Source organism: Corvus cornix, chromosome 2 (assembly GCF_000738735.6).
Source record: "Corvus cornix cornix isolate S_Up_H32 chromosome 2, ASM73873v5, whole genome shotgun sequence".
Taxonomy (NCBI): domain Eukaryota; kingdom Metazoa; phylum Chordata; class Aves; order Passeriformes; family Corvidae; genus Corvus; species Corvus cornix.
This window is the reverse complement of record NC_046333.1, coordinates 62,837,991-62,862,620: the sequence shown is the minus strand read 5'-3', so window position 1 is coordinate 62,862,620 and position 24,630 is coordinate 62,837,991. Positions and strand designations below refer to the sequence as shown.

At 39.5% G+C, this 24,630-nt stretch overlaps 1 protein-coding gene across 5 annotated transcripts in view; it reads right to left on the bottom strand.

Moving 5' to 3' along the window:
* Nucleotides 1-16: 16 nt before the first annotated feature.
* KIF13A (kinesin family member 13A) overlaps nt 17-24,630 on the bottom strand; it is a 104,788-nt gene continuing 80,174 nt past the window's right edge. The window contains exons 19-40 of one of the 5 annotated variants that reach the window (XM_039550051.1): nt 24,359-24,499; nt 22,557-22,706; nt 22,241-22,405; nt 21,510-21,683; nt 20,841-20,992; nt 20,594-20,726; nt 20,357-20,503; nt 19,353-19,391; nt 17,960-18,059; nt 17,745-17,871; nt 16,656-16,711; nt 15,429-15,553; nt 14,219-14,395; nt 13,744-13,836; nt 12,762-12,914; nt 12,270-12,347; nt 11,693-11,740; nt 11,115-11,226; nt 10,023-10,174; nt 9,395-9,478; nt 2,926-4,033; nt 17-2,067 (exon numbers count right to left, since the gene is read on the bottom strand). In XM_039550051.1, the coding sequence (XP_039405985.1) occupies nt 1,781-2,067; nt 2,926-4,033; nt 9,395-9,478; nt 10,023-10,174; nt 11,115-11,226; nt 11,693-11,740; nt 12,270-12,347; nt 12,762-12,914; nt 13,744-13,836; nt 14,219-14,395; nt 15,429-15,553; nt 16,656-16,711; nt 17,745-17,871; nt 17,960-18,059; nt 19,353-19,391; nt 20,357-20,503; nt 20,594-20,726; nt 20,841-20,992; nt 21,510-21,683; nt 22,241-22,405; nt 22,557-22,706; nt 24,359-24,499 (3,801 nt within the window). In that variant the 3' untranslated portion in view covers nt 17-1,780. The remainder of the gene's footprint in view (nt 2,068-2,925; nt 4,034-9,394; nt 9,479-10,022; nt 10,175-11,114; nt 11,227-11,692; nt 11,741-12,269; nt 12,348-12,761; nt 12,915-13,743; nt 13,837-14,218; nt 14,396-15,428; nt 15,554-16,655; nt 16,712-17,744; nt 17,872-17,959; nt 18,060-19,352; nt 19,392-20,356; nt 20,504-20,593; nt 20,727-20,840; nt 20,993-21,509; nt 21,684-22,240; nt 22,406-22,556; nt 22,707-24,358; nt 24,500-24,630) is intronic. The other 4 variants (XM_039550054.1, XM_039550053.1, XM_039550052.1 and 1 more) reach the window with 4 other exon arrangements.

Sequence of the window (24,630 nt, the reverse complement as noted above, 5' to 3'; positions counted from 1 at the left end):
CACCAGAAGCATGAACTGTTCTGTAAAGATATGCATTTCACCAAAATCAATTTGCACATAAGAATCCTGTCTTAGAAGAGACAAAAACCATGGCAAGGGCAAGTGCACTGCACTTCACAGCCCCTCCTTTCATTGCCTCCCCCCAGCACATTGCCCTCCCAGCTGCCAACCGTGCTGCAGGCAGCTGAGGCCTTTACATATTTAGCAATGATCCTCTCTTGTCTGTCTTCCAGGAACTTGTCCCATCTCCCCTTGACCCACATGACGCTCTTCTCTGGCAGGCGTTCCCCGGCTCCGCTCCTCCTCCTGGGAGGGACGGGGAAAGGAGAAGGTGAGGAACACGCATCCACAGCAGGGGGCTGCTATTCTCCTCTGAGGCTCAGTGGTAACATGGGTTAATACCATCTGGTCTTCCACTCCAGCCACACTGTCCTTCAGCATTTTTACCAAGTCCTTTGCATCTGAGCAGCACCAGCTAGAAACAGCTCTCTCTTTGAGCGTGAAGCCTAATTGTACCAAACACAAGCAAAACATTTTTTTCTTAAATCCCAAGTAAACAGTCTGTATTCTAACACACAATAGGTCTGCACCAATTAAATACAGTATGGCAGTATATAAATTACAGTTCTTTACAGTAAATAGTAAAATACGAGAGTCCGCTTACTGTACACAACAATCAAAGAAAGAACAGCAGCTTTTCAGTAAGGTCCCAGGTATCTCAATCATTCACTTGCTAAGGAACAAAGAAAAGATACAGCAGGCCATTCACTCCACTCATTTTTTACCATGTTGCTTTACAAATATCCAGAATGCTTGTACAGGCATCTACAGTATCTACATGTGGAACAACCTTCTTAGGAATTCATGAGCACCAGACATAAATCCCTCCATCATTCCCATTATTAAAATAAACTTTACAGATTAAAATTACTTTAGCAGGTTCTATTTCATCTTGATAATAACCAACAAGTAACAAGTGCAAAGTTTGCAGTCATGATCCATTTACTGCTTCTTTATTTCCCATTTCTCTCCCCACCCCCACACCCAAAAAACCCAAAACCCTCTAAAAAACCAAAAATGTTGTCCTCTCACATCCTTGCAGTAATACTGTTTCTGCAGTCAAACTGCCCGGCTGGCTCACGCTAACATGTGAAATGCCAGACTCATAGCTTCAGGCATCGTCAGTCATTCCAATGCCAAGTCAGCACAGTGGCAGGCCTCTAGGAAGACAAAACATACGAAGCAGTTGGATATTTCAGTGTGCTTAAACATGGAACATAAGGCTGCACGGTGCCCAGTGACTGAAAGAAACATGGCACCAAGTTACCAGTTAAAACATTTACAACAGAAAGATATAAACAGCAAATATGTCAGTCTAAAACAAGTTCTTTGGTAATTAAGAACAGCAAACCGTAGCGGTTGGGGTTTTTTTTTCCAAATACGGATTTACATCCTGGTTTTTCCTCAATAAAATATCTTTTGTTGTTTAAAATATATCTCCCAAGTTGTTGCGTAACAAATAGTCCAGTACCTCAGTTATCTACAGATCAGCTTTAACTGTGTTTTAGTGTGCAGCCGTATCTGCCCACTGGCAGACAAACTATAGGTACACATTCATATATATATAATATATATATTATTTATAAAAAATTAGAGAATTAAGTCAAGGACTCTAGAGAATACACATTCTGTATGGACAGGTTAAAATGTACAATAGCTTCAAAAATCCGTAAAGTTTTCTACACAGTGATGCGTGTAGTAAGTGCAAAAATACTGCAGTTTAGTTAATCCAAGATTTCCTGTTTTCCTGTTTCCTAGAAAAAGCAGAAGCCGCTGCATCTCCTGAATGGCAGAGGACATCTCCTCCTGTCTTGGGAGTGACTGATGAGCTTTGAAGCACAGAACTCTTCCGTTTCTCTGAAGTGGAAGATGCCTGAGACCGGGAAGTGCTACTTGATTTCCTTGCGGGAGCTGGTGCTTTGCTGAGGCGCCCTGGACGAACGAAAACACCGTGTCGAGGTTTGCAGTGGAAGTACTCTCTGCCTTTCACAATTCCATCGTGCTTCCCTTCAAGGGAAAGAAATGCACAGGATTAAATGCTGGTACTGCCATGAGCACATACAATTGAGGCCCTGAAGTGTGAATAGCTTTGATTATCTGTCAAATAGTCAAGATTGTTCCTGCTGAGTGAGGAGCCAGATGCTCACCATACACTAGGGAGAACAAAACCTGGAAAGAAGGGCTTGAAATGAGATCGAAAAGATTATTTTCTAAAATATTGCTTTGTTAACTAACAGTTTAAAAAGTCAAGCACGTGTTCATTTTGCAAAATAAACTGTCCTCAAAACAAATTGCTTGCAAAGCTTAAATTTTAGCTGGAGACAAACTTCTGGCATAAGTGATATTATCAAACTACTAAAAACATCTTAGAAACAGCATTTCCATAGAAGTCTCTTAACGCTTGCAGAGCACTGACTTTTTCTGACCCCTCCAAAGTGAAGATAAAGAAAACCTGTGCTCTGGAATTCATCTTTCCCCAGTGGAAAACAATAATAAATCTCTAAAAGCCACGGACAGCAAACCTATCTGGCAAGTGATGCATACTGTTAGCACTGTTCATGAATGTGCGCACACTGATTTTAAAAAAATCTGCCAATTTTAGGCTTTGCTTGTTTCTCTGATCTGTAAAAACATATGGGTACCAATGGGGAACTACCACAACATGCAAAAGCAGGGCTTTCAGACAGTTAAAAAGGAATCAGAGCATCCCTATAACCAAGAAGATGAGAACTGGGTGTACCAGACACCAAGCTTCATGAAGCTGGAGGTACTTCCCAGGACTGAATGGGAAGGAACGATTGTACTGAGACTTTAAAAATTGGTCACACTAGCTGCATAGATAACCCAGAACACATTTAGTCTTACCCAGCTGAACACTGAGTTCAACTCCAACCCAGATTCCAGCTGAAAAATCCACCGTTCCAATGTATCTTACTGTGCCCATCTTATTACTTCCAACACAGACTTGCTCACCCACGGCCACCCAGCTCGGCAAGACATGGCCTTGATCTGCAGGAGCACCTTCTTCACAATCGGAACCATCCAAGTGGTCCTTCGTAATATAATCCTCCACAGAAGCATCGGGGTAAGTCTCAGGGTCTGAAGTGTCTTTCACCAGTCCAGAACCAAAAGGGCTTTCCACAGCATCTGCAAGCCGGTCACCTGCTGCTGCTGCAGAGCTCTGCTGGCCTGTGCACGTGCTCTGCCCCTTGCTCTGTCCCTTGCTAGGGCCTTGGGGTGACTCCAAGGCGCTCACTCCATTAGAGGACAGAAGGGAACACGACTGTGGAGCTGCTGAATGGTCAAAGTCCTTCCCATCTTCAACGCCCATGAACTCAGTAAAGGAGTGATCTTCCAGAACATCCGTCGTGTGCTCAACTGTCACCTCACGTGCTGAAAATTCAATGGTGTTTTTGCCATCCAAGGAACTCAGAGCTGAGAGGGATCCAGCTCTGGGTAACTGCTGAGAGTCTCTGTCAGTGGCACTGAACGACAGTGGTACTTGCTCCGTTAAGGCACTGTTTTCTTTCAGTGGTAACACAGGTAACTTCTCTCTCGCTAACTCCTTCTCTAACTCTCGACATTCCTTGTTCGAAGAAGATCTTAAATCATGTGCAAGGGATGATCCTGAGGGATCACTAGAGTCCAGCTCCTTGGTGTGACTGGCTAGCTGGTCTGTGCTATCACTACAGGGAACAAGCATGTCAGACAGGGTGGCGTTAGAGGCACTGTGGGAAAAGTAGCCACTAGTGATGCTGCTAGTGGTGGGGCTGCGGGATACCTCTTTCTCAAGAACACGTGAGCTCATGAAGTCTGATTTAGAGGAAAACCACTCCCTGTTCTCCAAGCTAGCATTGTAAATACTGAAGTCAGCAAACTCCTCCGGTACATAAGGCCGGAAATTTTGAAAACTTTGTGGACTTATCAGTTTCTTATTAATGGCCTCCAACTCACTGTCTTCCTCCTCAGAGTCCTGCAAATGAAGAGAGGAATTAGGATTAGGAACCTGTGACAGCAAGGTTTTCAAAATAAACTAACCATCCTTGATTTTCTTCCTTTCTGAGCATGGAGAAATATATACCTTTAATATTCTTTAACTGAAGAATGGAAGACACCATGGAAAAGAGTTGCTGGGAACGTATCCTATCTACACTGAGCTATTCAATTTTGAGAAATTCTAAACAGTTCAGAAAATATAAAGCAATAAAAGGAAAGTTGTATGTTTCCATCCACAAACTTTTTTTCTGCCATGATTTAGACTAATTAAACCTACTGAAGGTACTGTATAGAGCTAATTCACCAGCTAACAAGATAAACATAAATTTGAATGGAAAAAGGCCTTACAGAGTCCCTGCTACAATATAGATTATTAAAAACTTTGGGATTGTTAAAAACTTTGCACAATGGGATTTTCTGTTAACCTGATATCAGTGAGGCAAAATAATTTTGCTTACCCCTGGCTATCCCACCTGAACATGTTCAGGATGTTAGAATATACAAGCAAAAAGATCAAGTATTATAGCGAACCTTCAAGGAAGCATTTGTACCCATAAATGTACATGTTTGGAGGGAAATAAGTGATGCTAATCAACCTGGCAGAATTTGGAGGTGCCTCCCTGAATTTCCTCTTGGTGATGAGTGGGGATGCACCATGACCAGACCACAGATGTGGCTTTCACAGAGTCCATCTGAAGCTTAGGACTTCAGTCTGTAAAGGTGCATCTGAGAAAGAATCCAGCAACATGGTAGGGCTGCTCCCCCAAGATAAAATACTGCAGGCAGGACTCCATATGGATGCTTTTTTAAGTACTTCCTTTTTTATATACATATATGTCTTCATTTATACATATATATGTGGGTATAAACATATGTATATGCAGACATATATATTAAGAATGGTTAGTTTACAGCAAATTTCTACTAGAAATAATTGTATTTTAGGAAAAATGAAAACTGCTGAAGTACTTTAAAGAAACTTAAGCACCTATTATTTCTCAGTTCCTTTATCTGCATCACAGATTTCAAATACTAATCAAGGCAGATCTGTGTGGTATCTGAAGTAGCTGGATGCTTTCAGACACCTTAATTCACCAATGTCAAAGGAAAAGCAGAACAGTTAACCAGATGACCATGGAGTGCCAACACATCAGGATAAGCATCCTCTTGAAAGTGTTTCCTACACTTCATAACAGCCAAGACTGCTCAAATAACTGCGTAACAAAACTTCAAATGCCCAGACAGGAAACAGATTTGCTCAGTTTGCCCATGTCAGAATAACCACAGAATTGTTTGGATTGGAAAGCACTCCTTGAGATCAATTAGCCCAATCGCCCTCTGCTCAAGCCAGGTCAGCCAGGGCAGGCTGTCCAAGACAGTGTCCAGTTGGGCGGGTTTTGAGATCTCTGTAACCTTCCTGCACAACTCATTCCAGTGTTTGACTCCCCTCACAGTAGACAAAATGTTTTCTTGTTCCATCTTGTGATTAGATGGAATAATCTCAGGTGTTTTGATTTGCTTCATGTTCTGTCACTGGGCACTGCTGAAAAGTCTGCCTTGGCCCATCAGGTGTTTTTATACATTGGTAAGATGCCCCTGTGACTGGTCTCCTTAAAACCAAACAGGTCCAGATATTCCAGCCTCTCCCCATAGGTCAGACAGCCCTTATCTGTCACAAGGTCTCATTTCCGTTCCTATCATGTTCAAACTCATGAATAAAAACAGAATTCAGTATCACCCACACAGAGTTGCCTCTTAAGATGACTCAAGATTATCAATAATATTAATTTTTTGTTGGCACAGCTATCAGTATCTGAACAGGATGTCTCTACTTGTCTAAGTATATCTGACAAATCCAACCACATTTCAGATTATTAATACTTGCTCAAGTAAAGGCTTGGCATCCTTTGCTGACTAATTTTTACAGCATGGTTTCAGAGTTATTTCTCATACAGAATTTGGATGAAGGCTTTAGTCTGCAATTATTTATTTCTCTGAAGAGGAGCAACAGTGTTAGAAATGTCATTATTGAGTATTATTTATACTACTGAAAATCTTGCTACTTACATCTGAAACCCACAGCTCCTTTAGAAGTGAAGGAAAAAATTAATACCTGCTTTCCTGAGACTAAGAATACCCTTCCAAGCACTAAAGCCTTATGCAAAACATCTTTTTTACATATTGCAGGATACCAGTTGCACATCTCTGAGGGACGTGTTCTTAATCATTCTGCATATTTCTTTCCTTTTGCCCTTTTTACTTATGCAAAACAAAGTTTTATTCTATGCAGAACCCTATAGTTTGGGGTTTTTTTTAAAAATACTAAGATTTTATCAAATATACTTTTTCAAGTTGAAGATTATATATGAACTCCAAACTAATAAACATTTAATGAAGGAAGTATTTCTAGTCGATACTAGCTAAATGTCCCCTTGAGACCAAAAGGTATTTTTATAACAGAGTTTTTTGTGTCTCCTTTGAAACTTGCAGGATTCCTCATTTGACTGAAAAAAACCCAAATTGGTGGTGTCCCTGTTCAGAATCAGACTGGTTAAGAGGCTGTAACTGAGAAACAGCTGTGCAGACACACTGACATTGGTGACTTGATTAGGAAAGGTCAAACAAGTAACCACAGTGTTGGTCATGTGCCATTTCAGGGTTATCTGTCATCACAAGTACAAAAGCTAAGGTACAGAGAACCAATCTTCTTACTAGGACATGGGCTATGAAGAATGCTGCGAATAGGTTCTGAGACACCACCTTGTGACAGACAAAAGATGCCCCTGGTGGGGACAAGACATACTTCTTTTCAGAGCTCCTCTTAAGTTTCCTGATTGGGAAATTCCAGAAACAAAGCAATTTCAGAGTTCTTCAAATTTCTGTGGATGTGAGATGTTGGGGAAAAAAAGAAAGAAGGTGCCTTTGTACAGCTCAGGCTACTGGTATAAATAAAGATAAAATCTTTGCAAAACTGCTCAAGAAACTTCAGCAACTTCCCTGGGATGTAACAGAATGACTATAATGAAAAGCAGATTTAAGAACTGGTAACAGAAAGGCCATGACAGCAAGAACTAAGGAGACAAGACTATACATCAAGTCCTAGCAGTAAAGAAGCAAAATAAGCAAGAGCACAGAGCAGCTTCCCTACACCTGCTTTGTAACAGAGATACTGTGTCATTAGAAGTTAAAGCATCCGAGCTTTCAAATCCCTAAATTACACCTCTCAAGTAACCATAACAACTTAGTTCCCATTTTACTAATTTAAAAATCAGTAATACTTACCTAGTGGTTGCATCACTGGTGCCTCAATTTTTATTGCATGCTAGGAGGCTTTCCTCTTAGCCAACCCCACCTTGGACATGTTAATTACTGGCAGTATTTAAATACACTTAATATGAAAACATTCCATCTGACCTTAACATAAGCCACTGCATTCCTGTATTATATAGAACAGGCCCCTATATCATGCTGTTTTGATATAGCTGCATTATCAAGCATGTGTAAGTACTCTCTGAAATTTCAGGTTGAATGCTCTATTTCAGGCCAACTGAATAAAAATATTTTTTGTTAACTGCTTTTTTTTTTCCCCCCCCTTCCTTTGACAGATGTGTTTTGAATATTGGAATACTCCAGCCTAGTTAAAACATAAGACTCACTGCAGCTCTGAAAAATGGGGTAGTCTGGGAAGCCTACATCCTACAAAGGCTTCTTTCCTAAAGTGATAAAACACTCCAGAAGCACCATTTGCTAAACACACCACCACAGGCTGGCAGGACTCTGCAAAGTAGGCACGTCAACCTCCTCCCCACTAGCGGCTGCTACTTCTTGCCTGTCTCCCCAGGACCCACTCAATGGTCTAAAAGGTCATCAGAGAGAGGAGTAGATCCAAATGAACTATAACTCCATGGTAGTCAAGCCATTAACTGGGTGGATCAGTTCCCTTGATCTGACTTCCTATGCAACCAAACAAAAAGTTGTGTTGATACAAGGGAGAAGCCAGCAGGAGCAAGCAGCGGAGAACTGAAAGAACTGCTCTTTCCATGGTTGGCTACAGCAGGTTTACAGTGTTCAGTGAATTAGCTCCTTTCTAGTTGGAAAGCTTGGTGGCAGGATATTGCCTTTCTCTAGCTCTGAAAGCTTCTGCATATCTGTGGAAAGCAGCACAGGCAAGTGCCTGGGTTAATTCAGGGCATGCATGGGGTGGGACTTTGTTTTCACTCAAGGGATTTAAACTGCCCTCAAGTTGCTACGGAAAGTTTTGTAACAACTTACTTTCCAAGGGATGTTTTTTCAACCCACTAGATTTTTTCTTCCAAATACCTTCATGCTATTTGTATCAGTGACTCAGTGCGAGTCAGCACGTCAGCTACCTTACGGAAAATTAACATGATCAAGAGTAAAACAGCTGCCACCCAAACCCAGGAGCCAAGCTTCAAATATACACAGCACTCGGGATACCTTGGTCTAACAACCTACAAAATAGCATTAGAAATCCGGAACAGTTTTTTAATGGCTTGGCTATATGGTAGGAGTGAAAATAACTTTTGAATAGGAAGAATCCATCACTGGCATTTTGTGGAAAGGTGGCCTATAACACTTACAGGAAATAATTTGAAGGTTCTGAATTTTAAATCTATAGCTCTGATTAAAGCAAGTATTTGCAGCCATGTTCCACAGCCCCAAAACCAAAACCATCATACAGCAGAAATGATGATACACTTTTGTTGAAGCAGCAGTGAGAAAAGGATTTAGCAGATGAAGATTAAAACAAAATCCCTCCACCTCAATTTCCACCTGAATTATGATGAAGACAGGCTGCAGGTTAATTAAGAGCGGCAGTCTTATTTTAGTCATATTACTTCCACGCCAGGCAATTATAAGCTTTTTAAAGTGTACCCACACCTAAATGCACAGTTACTTACACCAAATGGGATCATTCCATTTACTCTGGGGTATAGTCACAAAATCTAGGTAACATACAAGGTATATTAGAGTGACAACAGCATGGCTCACTAACCAATCCTTTACTTGATCATTTGTGCCCTGTGAACACTACAGCCTCCCCTCTCCCCCCACCCCACAAGACGAATGACATATAAACATTAAAACCCAAAACAAAACAAAACACAAAACCCAGTGGAGTTAGTTCCAATGACAGAGTGCATTTGCAAGCCAGACAAGCCACTGTTTTAACCATAACCTACAATCACTCACAAGTGGTTATATCCACATCATGACTTCTTTTTCCTGCTGCAGTAGCATGAGTGCCTCAAGCCCACCACCAAATGGCTCTGAGCCCACCACCAGGCCTCAAGACAGACACTGGTACAAAACTTACAATCTTCTCCTCAGGCATGCTGCTGGCACTGCTTCCTGCAGGCACAGAACAGCCAGCACAGTGCACCTGAGATGGAGGCATGCTCTGCAAAGGTTGAGACACACAACACATCACACAAACCACAGCTCTGACCACAGTGCTAAATGGGTGCCAAGTTAGAAAGGTGTGAGACGAGATGAAGGTGAAACACCCATGCTGGCCACATAGGCATCAAAATTCAAGTTAATGGGTAGGGAAACTCATGCGCTCCTCCCAGAGTTTGAGGGTGAGGAATAAAGGCCAGAATTATAACCACCCCAGAATAGTTTCACAGAATTATGTTTGATCTATGAAAAAAACCACACCAACATCTTACTGAAGAATTAAAAAAAAAGGTAGGTTACTGCTACTTTAGAACAGAAGTATCCTGTAGAGGAGAATACTTACCAAGAAGTAAAAAAAACCCCAAAACCCACAAACCCAGTATTCAGGTAAAAAGCAAACAGCAAAACTCCACCACATATAAAGAGTGGCCTGAATAATTTTACCAGAGAATTACAAAATTCTGTTGCAACAGATGCAAATGATTTGCCAAGTACACAAAATCACTCCATCGCCTTTAAAAAAGCAGGTGGTTTTCAAAGATTACCTCTTGACTAAGCAGAGGTCGGCTTTCAAGTGGGGTCTTCCTTTTATGTTCCTCTTTCACTGGCATTAAGGGCTTGAAAAACTTTGGTGGCTGGGGAGAAAATGCTTTAAAAGGGCTGGCCATTAAAGCATGGGAATTCTCTGCTACAACACCTAGGTAAAAAAGCAAAAATAGTGTATTTCAGTTCTTCATATCCTGACTGCAAAAGCATATTTCAAAATAACTTGCTGGCTACAGAGAAATGTCCATGTTTTAGTATTTAACCACTGGCCTAGGCATGAAATAATGCAGAGTTCAGTGAGATCCTCAGAGAAATCTGGAAATAGAAGGAAAGCAGAAAACAGCAGTATCTGCCCCCTCCATTCTGAGGCTCCAACATTTCTCCTTTTCATCTTGGTCATAAAAACAGTGGGAAGTATCCTTGAAACTCTTTTTTTCCTGTGCCTCACCTGACCTCTGCCCACGACACTGCAAATCTGCCCTGTAACCAAGCCAGCCATCCTGCACAGCCAGGATGATCAAAAAGGAAATTATAAGCAAGGAAGTGATGAATAAGCCCTCAGTCCCACTTTACTGCAGTGGTATTTCTACCTGCACCACCTGGTCAAAAAGAGCATGCTGCAATGTGACCTAAAGGAAATAAGGCACCTGTGACACACCGACACAGAGGCACTGCCAATATCCACATATCATGTAAAGAACCTGTCTAAGGACACTTCCCACTTTAAAAAAAGCACCTTTATTTTAAAATTCATAAAACAACAGCAGCTGCCATTTGTTCTTTTGTGTGACTGTCATTTTTTGTTTTGTTTTGGGTGGGTTTTTTTCTTTTTTTTTCCTCTACAGTTTTGATTTATATTTAGCACATTCTTCTGCCCTCCTCTTGGTTTTTTGGATACCCTCAACTTTACACCCTTTCCTGGATGTCTTATGCATTTCTCCCTTTCTCCCCTACTTCCGGATTACATTTAGCTCCTGAAGTAGAAGCTGGATAACGGATTTTGTAGGAAAAGAGCATTGGGAACTTAATTTTCAATTTAATGCAGTAAATAAAAATCCACCAGCACTGTCATTACATATATGAAGTCTCACCACTGCCATCTTTGCTCTTGCGAGGTGACTCCCTGGGTAAAGTACCATAGCATGATACGTCTTGATAACTGGAACAACAGTCAGATATATCTAGGTGACTTTCAGACCAACCCTAAAAAACCAAAAATACATACATCTGCGTGATGATGCAGGCAAATGTGGAAAAAATAATAGCTAAACTTAGGTGTTTGTTTTTTTTAAAAGTCAACCAAACCCCACAAACCAAAGGTATGTCAATTACTGACTTCAGACAATTTTCCTGTTGCACAAAAATGGATTGTTTAAAAGCTAATTAGCTGGTAAGTAAGTATTTAAAGTTTTGCTCTCTTTCTTAAATATCAGTTTATATAATTCCAATATGAAAAGCAGAGAAGGACAATAAGGTTTAATGCAAAATTTTATGTAATTGGTGCAGAACTTTGAAGATATATTATGTAAATCAACTGCTTTAAATACTATTAAAGGGAAAAATATTTCTATTTTCCTTTTTTTCCCCCCCTCAATTCTCAAACACATCTTGCTTCTGGTGGGGGTGGGAAATCTGGGAATGTGAGCTGTTTGCTGCTATGTTTCCATACCTTGTCATCTTCATCGCAGGCAGAAAGATCCAGCCGGCTACAGGACACCTACGGAACACCAACAGATAGAATGACAAAATGCCTGCCTTTTATTTATGAAATACAATACCTTGAGGAAACACTGTGATCATTTAGTCCTAATAACTCTTTTGTTCCCTCTTTTCAGACCAGACTATGTAAAAAGACATCTACATTTCTGCTGTATGAGTGGGTGAGAGGAGATCACATAAAATGCACACAAAATGGAAACTACCCCTTTACACTGTGAAAAAAGTTAAAAGGGACTTGAAGATAATAGTCATCTGAATCAGGGCAGTTGTCATTGTGAACTACTTCCTAAATGGATATCCTTATAAAAGGAGAAGAGTTTCAACCAACCCTCCCATTTCCCTGTTAATTTTGTTATCTCCTAGGACGGTGGGGAGGGGTTTCACTTCATGACCGCTTTCCATAGGCTGGTTAGTCCCAGCACAGAGTAATCATCACCGTATCTCATTGTGCAAGCATTACATCAGCACACAGAGAGCAGCCCCCTGCCCCATCAGGGCTAATGCATTGGATGATGAAGGGTCCTTACGTTGTGCACATTCGGAGTGCTGATGCTCCTGCGGATGTTCCTGGCTTTGGTGGAGAGAGCCTCTTTGACGGTGACTGCCTGTGTAAAGAGAACAAAACACTAACAGCAATGCCATGGTCTCCTCAGGAGAACTGAGCTAGCAGGATAGGGACTTTTTTTCAGTGGAGCTAACAGCAGCAATCAGGGCCTGCATTCACAAATCTTAACTTGCACACACAACCACCAAAGCTTCTGTCTGCAATTCATTCTTTGCCCTTTGCCTGTTCAGGTTCTGAGTACTACAGCATTGCCAGCTTTAGTTACTACATCCACCGCCACTGGGAATTTCCATTTCACAGAAGTAACTTAGTCTTACTTTTATCTGTCCAACGATCTCAAAAAAAAACCCCCAACTAAAAAAGAAAAGTAACACAGTATTTTTAAAAGGTCAATCATCTCTTCTTGAATTCTCATAATCTAGCACAAAGGCTGCAAGAAATGCTTTTTCCTTGCCTGTCTTAGTCGTTCAAGGCTCAGAATGTTCTCCACTTGCAGCACACCACGTGTGTATTTCTCAATGTAGGTTTCGCCATCGGATGTGCCCTCGTTCTCACTCCTTGCAGCCATCAGTGCTAAGGTCTCACGATCCTCAATTTCTTCTGTAGCCTAAAGTAGAAGTTACACCATTGAAGGTTTCAAAAAGTAAAGCCAATTGTGTTAGTTCACTTTTTCAGACCAGTTCAATCCAGAAATTAACTTGAATTGGGCATCTCAAACTTAGCAGCAAACCTAATTACAATGATGCAGGGCTTTTCAATAGAGATGCAAATGATGCTGAAGAGATCAAGCTTAGGAGAAGTTCTGAGCATTTGCTGTAGTAAATGCACTTCCAGAAATAATGCATATATAACCTGAAACTGTGTATGTTAAGGCTCAACTAATGACAACTTCCTAGGCAAGGAAATATAATTTCCTTCCCAAATCTTAAAATATTCTGTGATTTCCCTAGAGTTTAAAATTTAAGTAGTACTGCAACAAGGTGACAATTACATGGTGACAAGACTATTTATGTTTTCATTTGTCCAGTTTGTTTACCTTTAAAATAAATCTTATAGTACATTTACAACTTGTATGAGTTTTTTCTATAAAAAGTAATTTATATTCCTGTGAACTCAGCTTCCCAGCTATTCTGTTTCACAGACCTGAACATTCCTCGGAGTACCCCCTATATTTTCCCTGTAGACACTAATGGGCTTTCAAAAATAACTCTGCTACAAAAACTCAGTTAAACACAGTGGAAGAGAAAATAAATCCCCACAGTTTTCAACTGTTTAAAGATAAACATGATCTCACACTGAACTTCAGTATATCCACTTTGGCAAGCTGCCTCATATCAGCAAAGCACGACATTTACTTTCTAATCAGTATCACCCACTGCAGTAGGTCAATTCCATTGGTTTCTGTGAATTTGCCAGAGAAACACAGTATAATTTACCTTTGGTATATTGGATACTATTTCATATGTCACTCCACAGGCATAATATATATTTTTCAAGGATATTCTCCTTTTCAGGCTCTGGGTAAAACTCTAGAAACAAAGTAATTTTCAGTTACTGTTTTGATAATTATTATTTATGACATCCTAAGAAATAAAAAGGTGCAATGCCAAATCTGATTACAAAGGCAATCAGAATCATAATTTATTAAGTTACTTTTTCTAGCATTTATGACATTTTAAGCACTCTTTACAGCACTGTGCTTGGTATACAACACTACTAAGTTCAATCAGTTGAAAAATGGACAGCTCAAAGAAATATACCAGTACACAGCTTCACTGCAACCTATAAAAACCTAGTTTTCATTTACCTCTTGTAAGACTCATAAAATTAAGCAAGCAGCTAAGAAAGCACATTCATTAAATTAAGAATATGAAACAAAACAAGGAATAAAAGAATATATGGACTTTCTACCTGCTTGTTATAAATGTTGGCTGCAATCCTTTTGCGTAATACCAGTTCCATTGCAGCAGGGTGACTGAGCTGCACAGTAGTCTTCACTATTAAGTAAATTCTCTCGTTTTGAGGAGTTACCCTATTCAGGTGCACTGAATCATGGACAGAAGAGTCCCAGGCAGCAGTGGCTGAAACCTATGCAGACAAATTAAGTGGAGGAAGGAAAGGGAAATCAAAGATTTTATTAGTCTAACAACAGGTATCATTTGCAATGATTTAACCTGAAGTAAAACAATTCCTTAATGAGAGAAAAATCAGCATCATTGAACAAAGTGGAGTCAAACCTCCTTTTCATAACAAGAAATTTATCAGAAGAAGCAAAAAAGAGGTGTTAAGATAGTGGGGCAAACAATCATGACCACAATCCCTGCACTGTGCAAACCCTGCCCCCCAAAAAAAAGTCTTCACACAGCTGGAGACAGAAAGGAAAGCAGAAGCAAGACTGGATAAAGCAATACAAATCCTACTGCTACTATAGTAAAAGTATATTAATTTCAATGTAAAATCTTCCATCTATGTTGGATTAGGTTATAACAGCTCCCAACAGAATAAACCTGCATCTGTTCTGGAGAATGGGGTTTTTTTCCTTCCGTTTCCCTTCTCCCCAACTCTGCTGTCCCACTTATTCTGGAAACGTCTCAAACAATGGCCTGAGTAGGCACATAGACACAGAACATGGAAGGAGTCAGTAAAGAAATTCCAAAATGGATTCAGAACCATTAATTTCCAACAATTCCCAAGCCATATATTTAAAAAACAGTAATTTTGTGCTACAAATGAAAAAAGTTTTATTTAAGTATTAAGCTTTGCCTAGTGTGCACAATAAATCAAGTAGTTTTTTCTGAAGAACTAAGAGTCTGCAAGAGGAATGATGAAGGTGTGAGGAAAGTAGGAAAAGGGATTTTTAGTCAGACAGTTGAATTATTCTTTTGCCAAGAGCTAAGACTTGTTATCTCTGAATTAAGGCAAAAGAGCTAACAAGTTATATTCTCTTCAATTCTAAATAAATAGGCCAGAAAATAAAGGCAGCACTAGATACAGATGGTACTTCTAAGACAAAAGGGTAGTAATAATAATAATTAAATACATAGAAGTAGGAAATAAAACATAAGAAGAAAGCATTAACACAAGCTGCAGTTGTCAAGAAGGAGGCTTGCTAAAAATTTACCTCATCATCACTGTGTTTTATGATCGGTAGATAAAAGAATGGGCTCCCATGCTCCTTTGGTAGTATTGAGTTAACTCCTGAGGCATGGGGACCTATAAGTTGTTCACTGGCACTGAGGTCATCAGCTAATGAAACAAATGTACAAAGAATGAAATAGTTTTATATCAAAGGGTATGAATATACAGAGGCAAAGTTGTAATGCAAAGTCCTAATAAAGGCCTAGCCATAATTCATAATACATTTAATCCTACTTTATCTTATTACTATGCAGCATTTTGAAGATTATTTCAGCATACAAAAGAAATTGAGAATAGCAGTTCTGGCTGCATAAGGCTTTTAGCTAAACAAAAAAACAAACAAAAGGTGTGCAATGACACAGTCAACCTGTTTAAATATCCTATTTGATTTTTTGCCAGCTAATCTCTACTGATAGTAAAAAAAAAAACCAACCAAGATAAAAACATTCCTTGTGAGCACAGATGAAGGAGGAGGGTATTGCATTTTCCAAAAGCATACACTAAAGCAGGTATTGATGCATTGCCTATATAAATATGTGTAGTAGCTCACTTCACTGCTGGATGTGATACGGACTGTGGATCCTCTTCTGCTCTATGTTCAGGTTTATAATTAGACTTGCTTCCTAAACAGTCCTTAAATGTGGAGCTACCTCTTCTCTTGTTACTTACACTGTGTATCTGTGTCTTAAGAATATATATATCAATATTCTTCTCATATTTACAACTAAATGCCTTCAAAGGGAGAACACTTAGATTCTCTAAAAAATGCTCATTATAGCCCTAATACAGTCTTCATTAAATGAGCTGTTTAAGACTCTAGAGATATGTCAGTGGAAGGAGCTCTGAAAGCACTGGGAGATTCTCCATCAGTGTTTTAATGACATGTGAATTTGTACATCAAAATGCTTACAGGATTTCCTCATCTGCTGTTTGATTCAAACTAAGCTTGCTTTCTTACACTATTTGCTGTTGTACAGCCTATCACCGTACTCTTGTGTTCCCTGACTTTCTAAAATAGTTGTGCTTAATTATGCCAACATACACAACCAGAAGAAAAAGCACTTTACAAGCCATATCAGACAGTGTCATTGCCAGGACTTGTTTATTTCTTACACCTTTCAGGTTCATTCTTCCATTTAACAATTTATTGACCCAAACTAATCCCCCATTTCCCCCTCCCCAAGTTTCTTAATCTGTTTTTACAACATACCATTCAGATCAAGGAAGAGGACAGGTATATGTGTTTCCATTCCCGCAGGTGGAATCCTGAAACAAAACAAACTGCTGGCAACAAAGAAGGCAAATTCATACCTAAGCTTATTTGGGCAAACAGATCATCTTACAATATTCATTAATTGTAACCAATGGCTAAAGCTGGCAGCATTTTGATGGCTCCTCTGAATGCCTGTGTGGCACAGACAGCATTTTGTTTATCTACACGCAGAGCTAAATGTAGAGCTTTGCCAAAACTCAATTCACACCACAGAGCACGTGGCAGTTGCTGTGAGGACCAGAGTTTTAAACATCCTGTTCTGTTCCTTGTGAAGTTAACTGGTTGTAGTCATCTCATATATAAAGGTCAGCAACCCTTCAAACAACTGGATATGTAACTACTGTCAGTCTTTATATCCATAAACACACTTTTAGTTATATGATCACAGCACGCTTCAGGCGGGTAAGGGGAAAAATGGTGAGAAAAGAGTATTGCTACATTATTCCCCAAATACTATTGGAGACATTAGTGTGCACTTAATTAGAGGAGTATTTCTTGTCCATACTTTTCCAAACCCCAACACATTGCATTCCTCATTTTTGCATGTCAGGTCCAAAGATCATAGTTAAAACACAGATTTAAATGAAGCTAAAGAGAAATATATTGCAAATTCAGAAGAAACAGAGAACATCCTTTGAAATCAGAGTTTCTTCCCTCTCCACCCTTTATCAGTGACATTATCACATTTTCTACCATCTATCTTTCAATCACTCCTTTTATGAAAGGAATCAAACTACTGGATAATCTTCTCAGTTGTATAAAGTTGTAAAATACTATATTATATTCAAAGGTGATTTTCAAACCTTGAAAGCTATTTCAAAGCTACTCTATGTAATATCTTTGCTAAGCAAATCTTTCTTACATTCAGAACAGCACCTGACTTTCTAAGCCTTCTCCCAGCTGAAAGCAGTTTGTAGTATTACAGGAAAATACAGAAAAGTCCAAAATATCCTTAGATTTGTACCTTGCAGCATACAAAGTTTATGGACAAAAAGCTGACAACTCCAGTGGCTTTTCTGAACGTACCAATTTGCGGGGGCACCGGGAATTCCACTGCCTGGTGCTGGAACAAACACTGCATTCCTCTCTTCTGTCAGCCCTACCCACTGCTCCACCAGCCGGGCTTCCCGTTCTATATCATCCTCAGATTTTTCTACAGTGGAAGAGATTAGGATTACACACGAGACACACTTTTTGTGGTATAGGGCATAAAGTTCTTATGACAGAGACTTCAAGCAAACCTTGTTTGTTGCTGATCTTTTGGATCTGCTCATCTAAGTATTCTCTGCGTTTTATTAATGCATCAGACCACCTTTCTCGCACACAGTTTAAATCTTCTTCCTAACATGGAAACAGAGAAGAAAGTCACTAGACTATGTGGGTAAGAATAAAGGGCAGTGAATTTTGTGGTAATTTAATCAGAATTTATATTAAATGGCTTGCACGATGCAGAAAACTTTTTTCCCCCAAATGACATGCACACTGATTAAGTGCCTCATCACCCATGAATGGAAGTTTATTTGCTTTCAGGTCTCAGATTCCAACAGGAGAAAAGAAAATGTGACTGCCTCTGCTGCTGAACAGATTACACACCATGAGCTAATTACTCACAGAAGTGGCAATCAAACTTTTGAATAGCATATGGAAGAGGAAAACCCGGTATCATCAGTTGATCATAAGTTCTCCTGAAGATTAGACAGGTCAGTATACCCTCAAACCTGCACAAAATTCCATTGCTAGCAGCTGCTATCAGTGCAATTAAAAGATTTCTCATGCAAACAAAACCCATCATGCAATCATGCTTTGTGGTATCACAGAAAATTTGGTTGGTTCTTCTCTGTGATATGTCAGGAAGCGCATAAACAGCCCGCAAGAAGTTAGTACCTTTAAATTATATTTTTGAGATTGATAGGAAACCTAACACATCATTTTAAGGGATGTCAGCATTCTCACCTAACTGGTTTTACTTCTGTAAGACTGTCTATTAGAAAGAAGTCTTCTATGTAGAAATCTGAAATTTATTTTACTTTGGGGGGGATTTCCTCTTCTGCTCTTTGTCACCTTTTAAAATGAGTCTTCTGTTATACTGCCTAAATTGCGACTTATCACACAGAAAAACAGGGTCAAAGCTGGGTTTTGTGCAAATAAAACAAAATTGCTTCACTGAAGCTTCTGTATCTACCCCCCATTCACATCCTCCACTCTCTCTCACTCAAGCATTTCAGGAAACTGCACAACTTAAAAGGTTATGATATTTTCTTTAGAAAACAAACAAAATATCCTATGCTGCATAATTTGCCTGGAAAGGATGCCTGCAGCTGCTGGCTCTTTCCCCTGTGATATTCATAGGAAACTGCTTTCATTCTAAATTAAAGTTTCAAAGCTTTTATTCCCATAGCAATTCATGTAGCCAGTTAGGAGAGCTGACTGCAGAGTACTAGAGAAGAGAGGACACTGTAAGAGTATGAAGTCACAAGGTAAACTGAAATAGCAGTGTTTTATAGCCCAGGTAGCCTCTAAAATGCACAGCACGTGTGTATTTCAAAGCCGCTTTTGCTTGTTCATTTGAGAGTTGCTGGCCATTAGCATTAGCTGTGCCCCATGCCGCAGGATTGACAGCAACAGCAGCAATACCTGGTAACTATCCATATCACCACCATCATCCTCCTCCTTCTGGTAGGAGAAAATACATTTTGTAAAACACAAAAACCCATGCATTTAGCTCAACAGAAATTCACAAAAATAATCCAAAACATGAATACAAATATTTCTGCCACAAACTTGTAAAATGTTAAAATCACAACACTCAAATAACTAGTCTTATTAATAGGTAGAAAGATTTTTTTTTTCATTACAGACTGTAGCAGCTCAGCCATGATTTGTGTATTAGTGAATATGTTTATTAAAAAAAAAAAGATAATTTAAAACCCCCCCAGAATCCAGTGCCAGAAAAACAACTGAGCAAGCAGATCACTAATCTCAAGTTTTACAGTTTCATCTGTATCCAAGTATAGAATTATTTGTGGAACTGAATGCAAAAATTCTGACAAAAGGCACCTTGCTTCCCTGGGTGGCCCATTCCACTTGTTCTTTGCCATCACTGTTAAAATCATGCTTTATTTCCAATATGAATTTATGTGGTATCAGCTGAAATAATTTATGCTTCTTAAGGACTATATTGGATATGTGGAATACCCCTTTCAAATTCAGTGATGACTGTTTTTGATTCTTATCAAATAACAACTTGGTGGTTTTTGAAAAGCTAAATAGTATCTCACTACATTTTCTCTACTAAATTTCTTTTTTTTCTGTTTTTTCCCTCCTCAACTTTCACCATCCCTAGAAGGTAGAGAAACTAATACACTAGGAATCTAGTATTAATCCCCTCTACACACAAAAGTAAAAACAATTTCCATATTCCTTCTGTCCTGCCGCACTTGGTACTTTATCACTCATCCATTGAGTTATAAGCAAAAAAAGAAGCAGATTTAGCACCACATGCTCACGTTACATGTATTAACCTCAAACACATGTAAAACTGCAAATCACGTACCAGTGTGCTAAGGTCCCTTTTGGAATTATGTCAGGCTGGGTCTAGAACAGCAGAACCACATCAAAATGAGAAATTACTGCCTTACCTGGTAGCTGTCCAAGCCCCTTTGCAGTTTGGTTGATCTGGCAGTCACCCCACCTACAGAGACTGAAAGAATTGCTTCTACCATGAGAGGCAACGTTCCCGAATGCTGCACAGGTTTCACTGTCACCTGAACTCTGCGAGAATGACCCTAAGCAGGAAATTGAGGTAGAGAGAAACTAAGAATAAAATTTAAAAATCAATTTAAGCATGAATAAGATGGCAAGCAAAAGATATGTACCTGCCTAAGCTGGAAAATTCCCCCTGTGTTTACATCTTTTGCCTGATGGAGTTCAACTGCAGTGTATTCACCCATCTCATTCAATTCTTGTATGGAAATCCACATTTCTATTCTTCGAGTTACTTCATTCCATCTAAAAAGACATCCCCATAAAAACTCATGGTTGCCTCAAAGTATTTTGTGCAGCACAGGTATTAAAAAACTTTTAGAAAGTTGATGGATGCGTTCATTTGTAATTTATTTGTACCTGTCTCTCAGTGTCCTAGTTTTTGCATGAAGAGAATCAACTTCCCAAACAGAGTTGCCATTGCCAGTACATCTGTGACCCCACACCTCAATAGCAAGAGCTCCTTCTGAAATGAACTCCAAAAACTCCTCTGTGACATTCACCACGTAGTCCTGGCAATGAGAAAAAACAATCACATTCAACCATATTAAATAAGTGCATCTCCTCAACTTGCTTGTAAGGACACACCAAACAACTAAACTTCCTGCCTGATAAAATCATACAGTATGCATCACAAAGCTCGACTCTGGACAAGAAAGTTGTAAAACCTCATCATCTCAGTAATTCATGCTTCTGCATAAGTGATGTCACAGCTCCAGTGATCTCTTTTAAGCTACTGAGCTTGCCAAACAAGTATATAATCAGTCATTATATAAACAGTATCTTTCTCCACACATTAAAGATGACATCTGAATTTAAAAGACCACTAATTAAAAGATCTTTTCCTTTTGCTACATTTTGAAGAAGTGATGAACTGAAATATTATGGCATTCTTAAGCATAGTCAAAAGTCATTAGTTATATGACTTAACTCTCTCCTTCCCCCAGCAAAATAAGGCTCAGACTCTGAACAGTTTCTCTCAAACGTATGATCCTCCTGGTAACACTATTTCAAAATAAAAATACTTACCTTACAGTGAGAGAAGGTCACTGTAAAACGAGCATCTTTGCTCTGAGGTGAAGGCACATCTGGATCTACCACTGGTGCTGCTACTGTTGACTCGCACTGATCCCAAAATGTGTATTGACAAAAGACAAAGTTGGAGAGATTAGGTGGCAGTCCGGTTGCTTCTTTTATTTTTACCTGAGGAGACAAAACAGATGTTGTCACGAATATGATTGTTTCTTCTTCAACTGAAAATTAAAGACCAACAGCCAAGAAGAAATTTAAAGGGCAGTAAGGACATTCCCATTTAGGAAATCTTATTTTGCATATACATAAATGTAGATGTAAGGACCTCACCCATGTACATGTTCGTTTGACGAAGCTGATAAGCTCGAGTGGAGAATGAAATGCTTTATCACAGAAGAAATTGAATCCATACACCACCCATAGATACTACATTGGGCGATCAAACTACAGGGTATAGTTACAGGGAACTGTTTCCCCTTCTGTGTCTGCAAATAGTCCTTGTAACACCAGTACTTATGATGCAGATGTACATCTACTAGAAACTAATACAAATTAAATCAGCCGCTGACAACCACTGTCTGGCCTACCCTGAGCTGGAACAAGAGAAGTCTCTCCTTTTGGAGATTTTTCAGCAAGCCATAGTCTACATAGCCTAGTACTTTATATCAGGCTGACTACATAGTTACAGAGGCCTGAAACCATAAACTTCATCAGGTGTTCTCACTCACCCTGCAGGAGAGCTTTTTCGCTCTGTGAATAATTTCTCCGTTGTTATCCATGACTTCTAGACTCCCACTCTCACTGGAGTTCTCAGACGAATCATCTCCTTCTACCACACGTTCTGGGACAGAGCCAGTGACACGCATTACTTCAACATGCAGCCGCCCTGCAACCTGAAGGCAATTACAAAGAGAACATACATGGCAGTTTGAAATTCACTGGGAAACAGCAGGCACCATTTGCTTGTTAAACCCCTGGTGCACAGGGATCCTTCCAGCACAAGGAGCCCTGCAGGAGTGCTCAGTGTTCCCAGCCCGGCCCTACCTCGCCCTGCTGGCTGATGATGGGCACGGCGTACTGCAGCTTCACATCGTAGAAAAGGCACTCCAGAAACACATTGGCAACGCCGATCAAGTTGTGGTTCTCCTGTGCTTCATAGAAAGGATCACCTCTCTTGCCAATCAGCTTCCTTATCTGTTTTAGAGATATTGAAAGAGATGTCACAAAACCATCAGCATGGGAACAGGAGATCAAATAACCTCACAGCATTAAAAGATCATGGCACAAAAATGACTTCACTACCCATCTTTTCTGTTCCTTCCTGTTACACAAGCAGAAAGAGACTGGAATCATAGTACAAATTTGAAATAAAATCTTTGAGATGAGACATTATACAATCCTTTCTTTACTAAGGGATATAATAATATGATGACCTGCATATTTCAGCAATGTCAAGGCAAAGCAGACTTTACTGTGAGCAATCACAGGAGCCCTTGATTTCAAGATGTTTCATGTTTTCTGCTCTGTTTATACTTCTTAAACAAGAGGTCAAACCATCCTCAGGTTGTGCTGGTCTGGCTGCTGACTACCACTACAAGGGCAAAGGAAAGGTGCAGGATGACTCCTACTTAAGCCTACACGTGTTCTTATGACTCCCATAGAACTGAGATCGCACCTGCAGCATTCCCCATACAGCCACAAATAATTCATGCAGATTCCTAGCATGATAGGCACTCCTCAGTGAATTTGTCAGTTCCTTCACCACTTCTTCTCTTTTGTCTTCCAACACATGCATTTGACCTACGTGTTTCTATGTAGCACATAGAACACATGCATTATGGACAACATAGGTCATGGAAAGGATGATCCTGGCTCAGGCAGACATAATGTATTCAAATATGTGCTATCAGTTCTTACTAAAGTCAGCAGCAAAATCATCGTTGTCTTCAATGGGCACAGATGAAGTGCTTGACCTCCCCTGTGTTATGATTTTAGAGATTCCCATTGTCCAGTCCAAAGCATGTAACAAAGGTACAAGAGTTGTTCAAACATATTTGAGAATGATTCTGGATACAAGTAATTTAGGTGCTTCCTATCAGCCACAAGACAGTAAGATATACTTCCTATGCACTTCTACCTGGATACTTAGATGGTGTCTTCTGGAACACCAAATGTCACGTCTCTTTCCAGTAAACAAGCAAGTTTTTGACAAATCTCATGCTTATGTGCCAAGGCTAATGTGCTACTTAAATTCTCACAAAACACCACTTGGTTTTGATGGAAATACTGAGGTATTCTAAGTATCTTCAATTGATTTCTTCACTGCTTTAAGGCTAGAGAATATACATACAAATGCAATTAAAGAATATTTCATAGTTTAAAATCAAGTTTTATCCCACTAATATGTTCTGTGCCGTAAGTGTATCTAAGCAGCATCCTGGTTAGCTTTAACACTGACTGCAATTTAATAATTTTATTTCTAATGCAGCTTGCTGCTTCCATTCAGGGCTGGTGGTCATCTGCATGCCAGGTAAACATATGCTCTTAGTGGCACTGTGAGTCACTGTCTCAGCACAATTATATCTGACCTCAGCACACTTAACATCTGAGAACACAAGTGAGATAGGACATACCTGTGTTTTATTATGCATGGACATTTTGAATATTTAGTATTAGTCATACTGGTTTTGTTCTGGGTTTTAGTTTGTTCATTTTGGTTTTTAAAAGTAAAACATAGTACCCTAACCTTTCATATACAAAGTCATTGCACTTGCTCTCTACAATATATTAAAAGGGGTTTAAAGAAAAACTCAATCTTTGATCCATTTTGAAAATATGTAAGATACCTCAGGAACTTTCTCCTTCCATTCTTGATACAGGTCTCTCATGTCAATCAATTTGTTCTCTAGTTTCTCAATAGTCCACACCTGAGTACCTTTTCCTTTTCTTCTCACTTGAATTGCAGGCTCGCTTACTATTGCACCCCTCTAAATCAGAAGAAAAAAACCATCAGTGTAGGAAAGGTGCATTTAAGTGGTTTAACTCTTCACTCAAATTGCATTCCTAGAAAGGAATAAAATACAGAACATGCAGCTTCTCTCTGCATGCCAGTCATGCT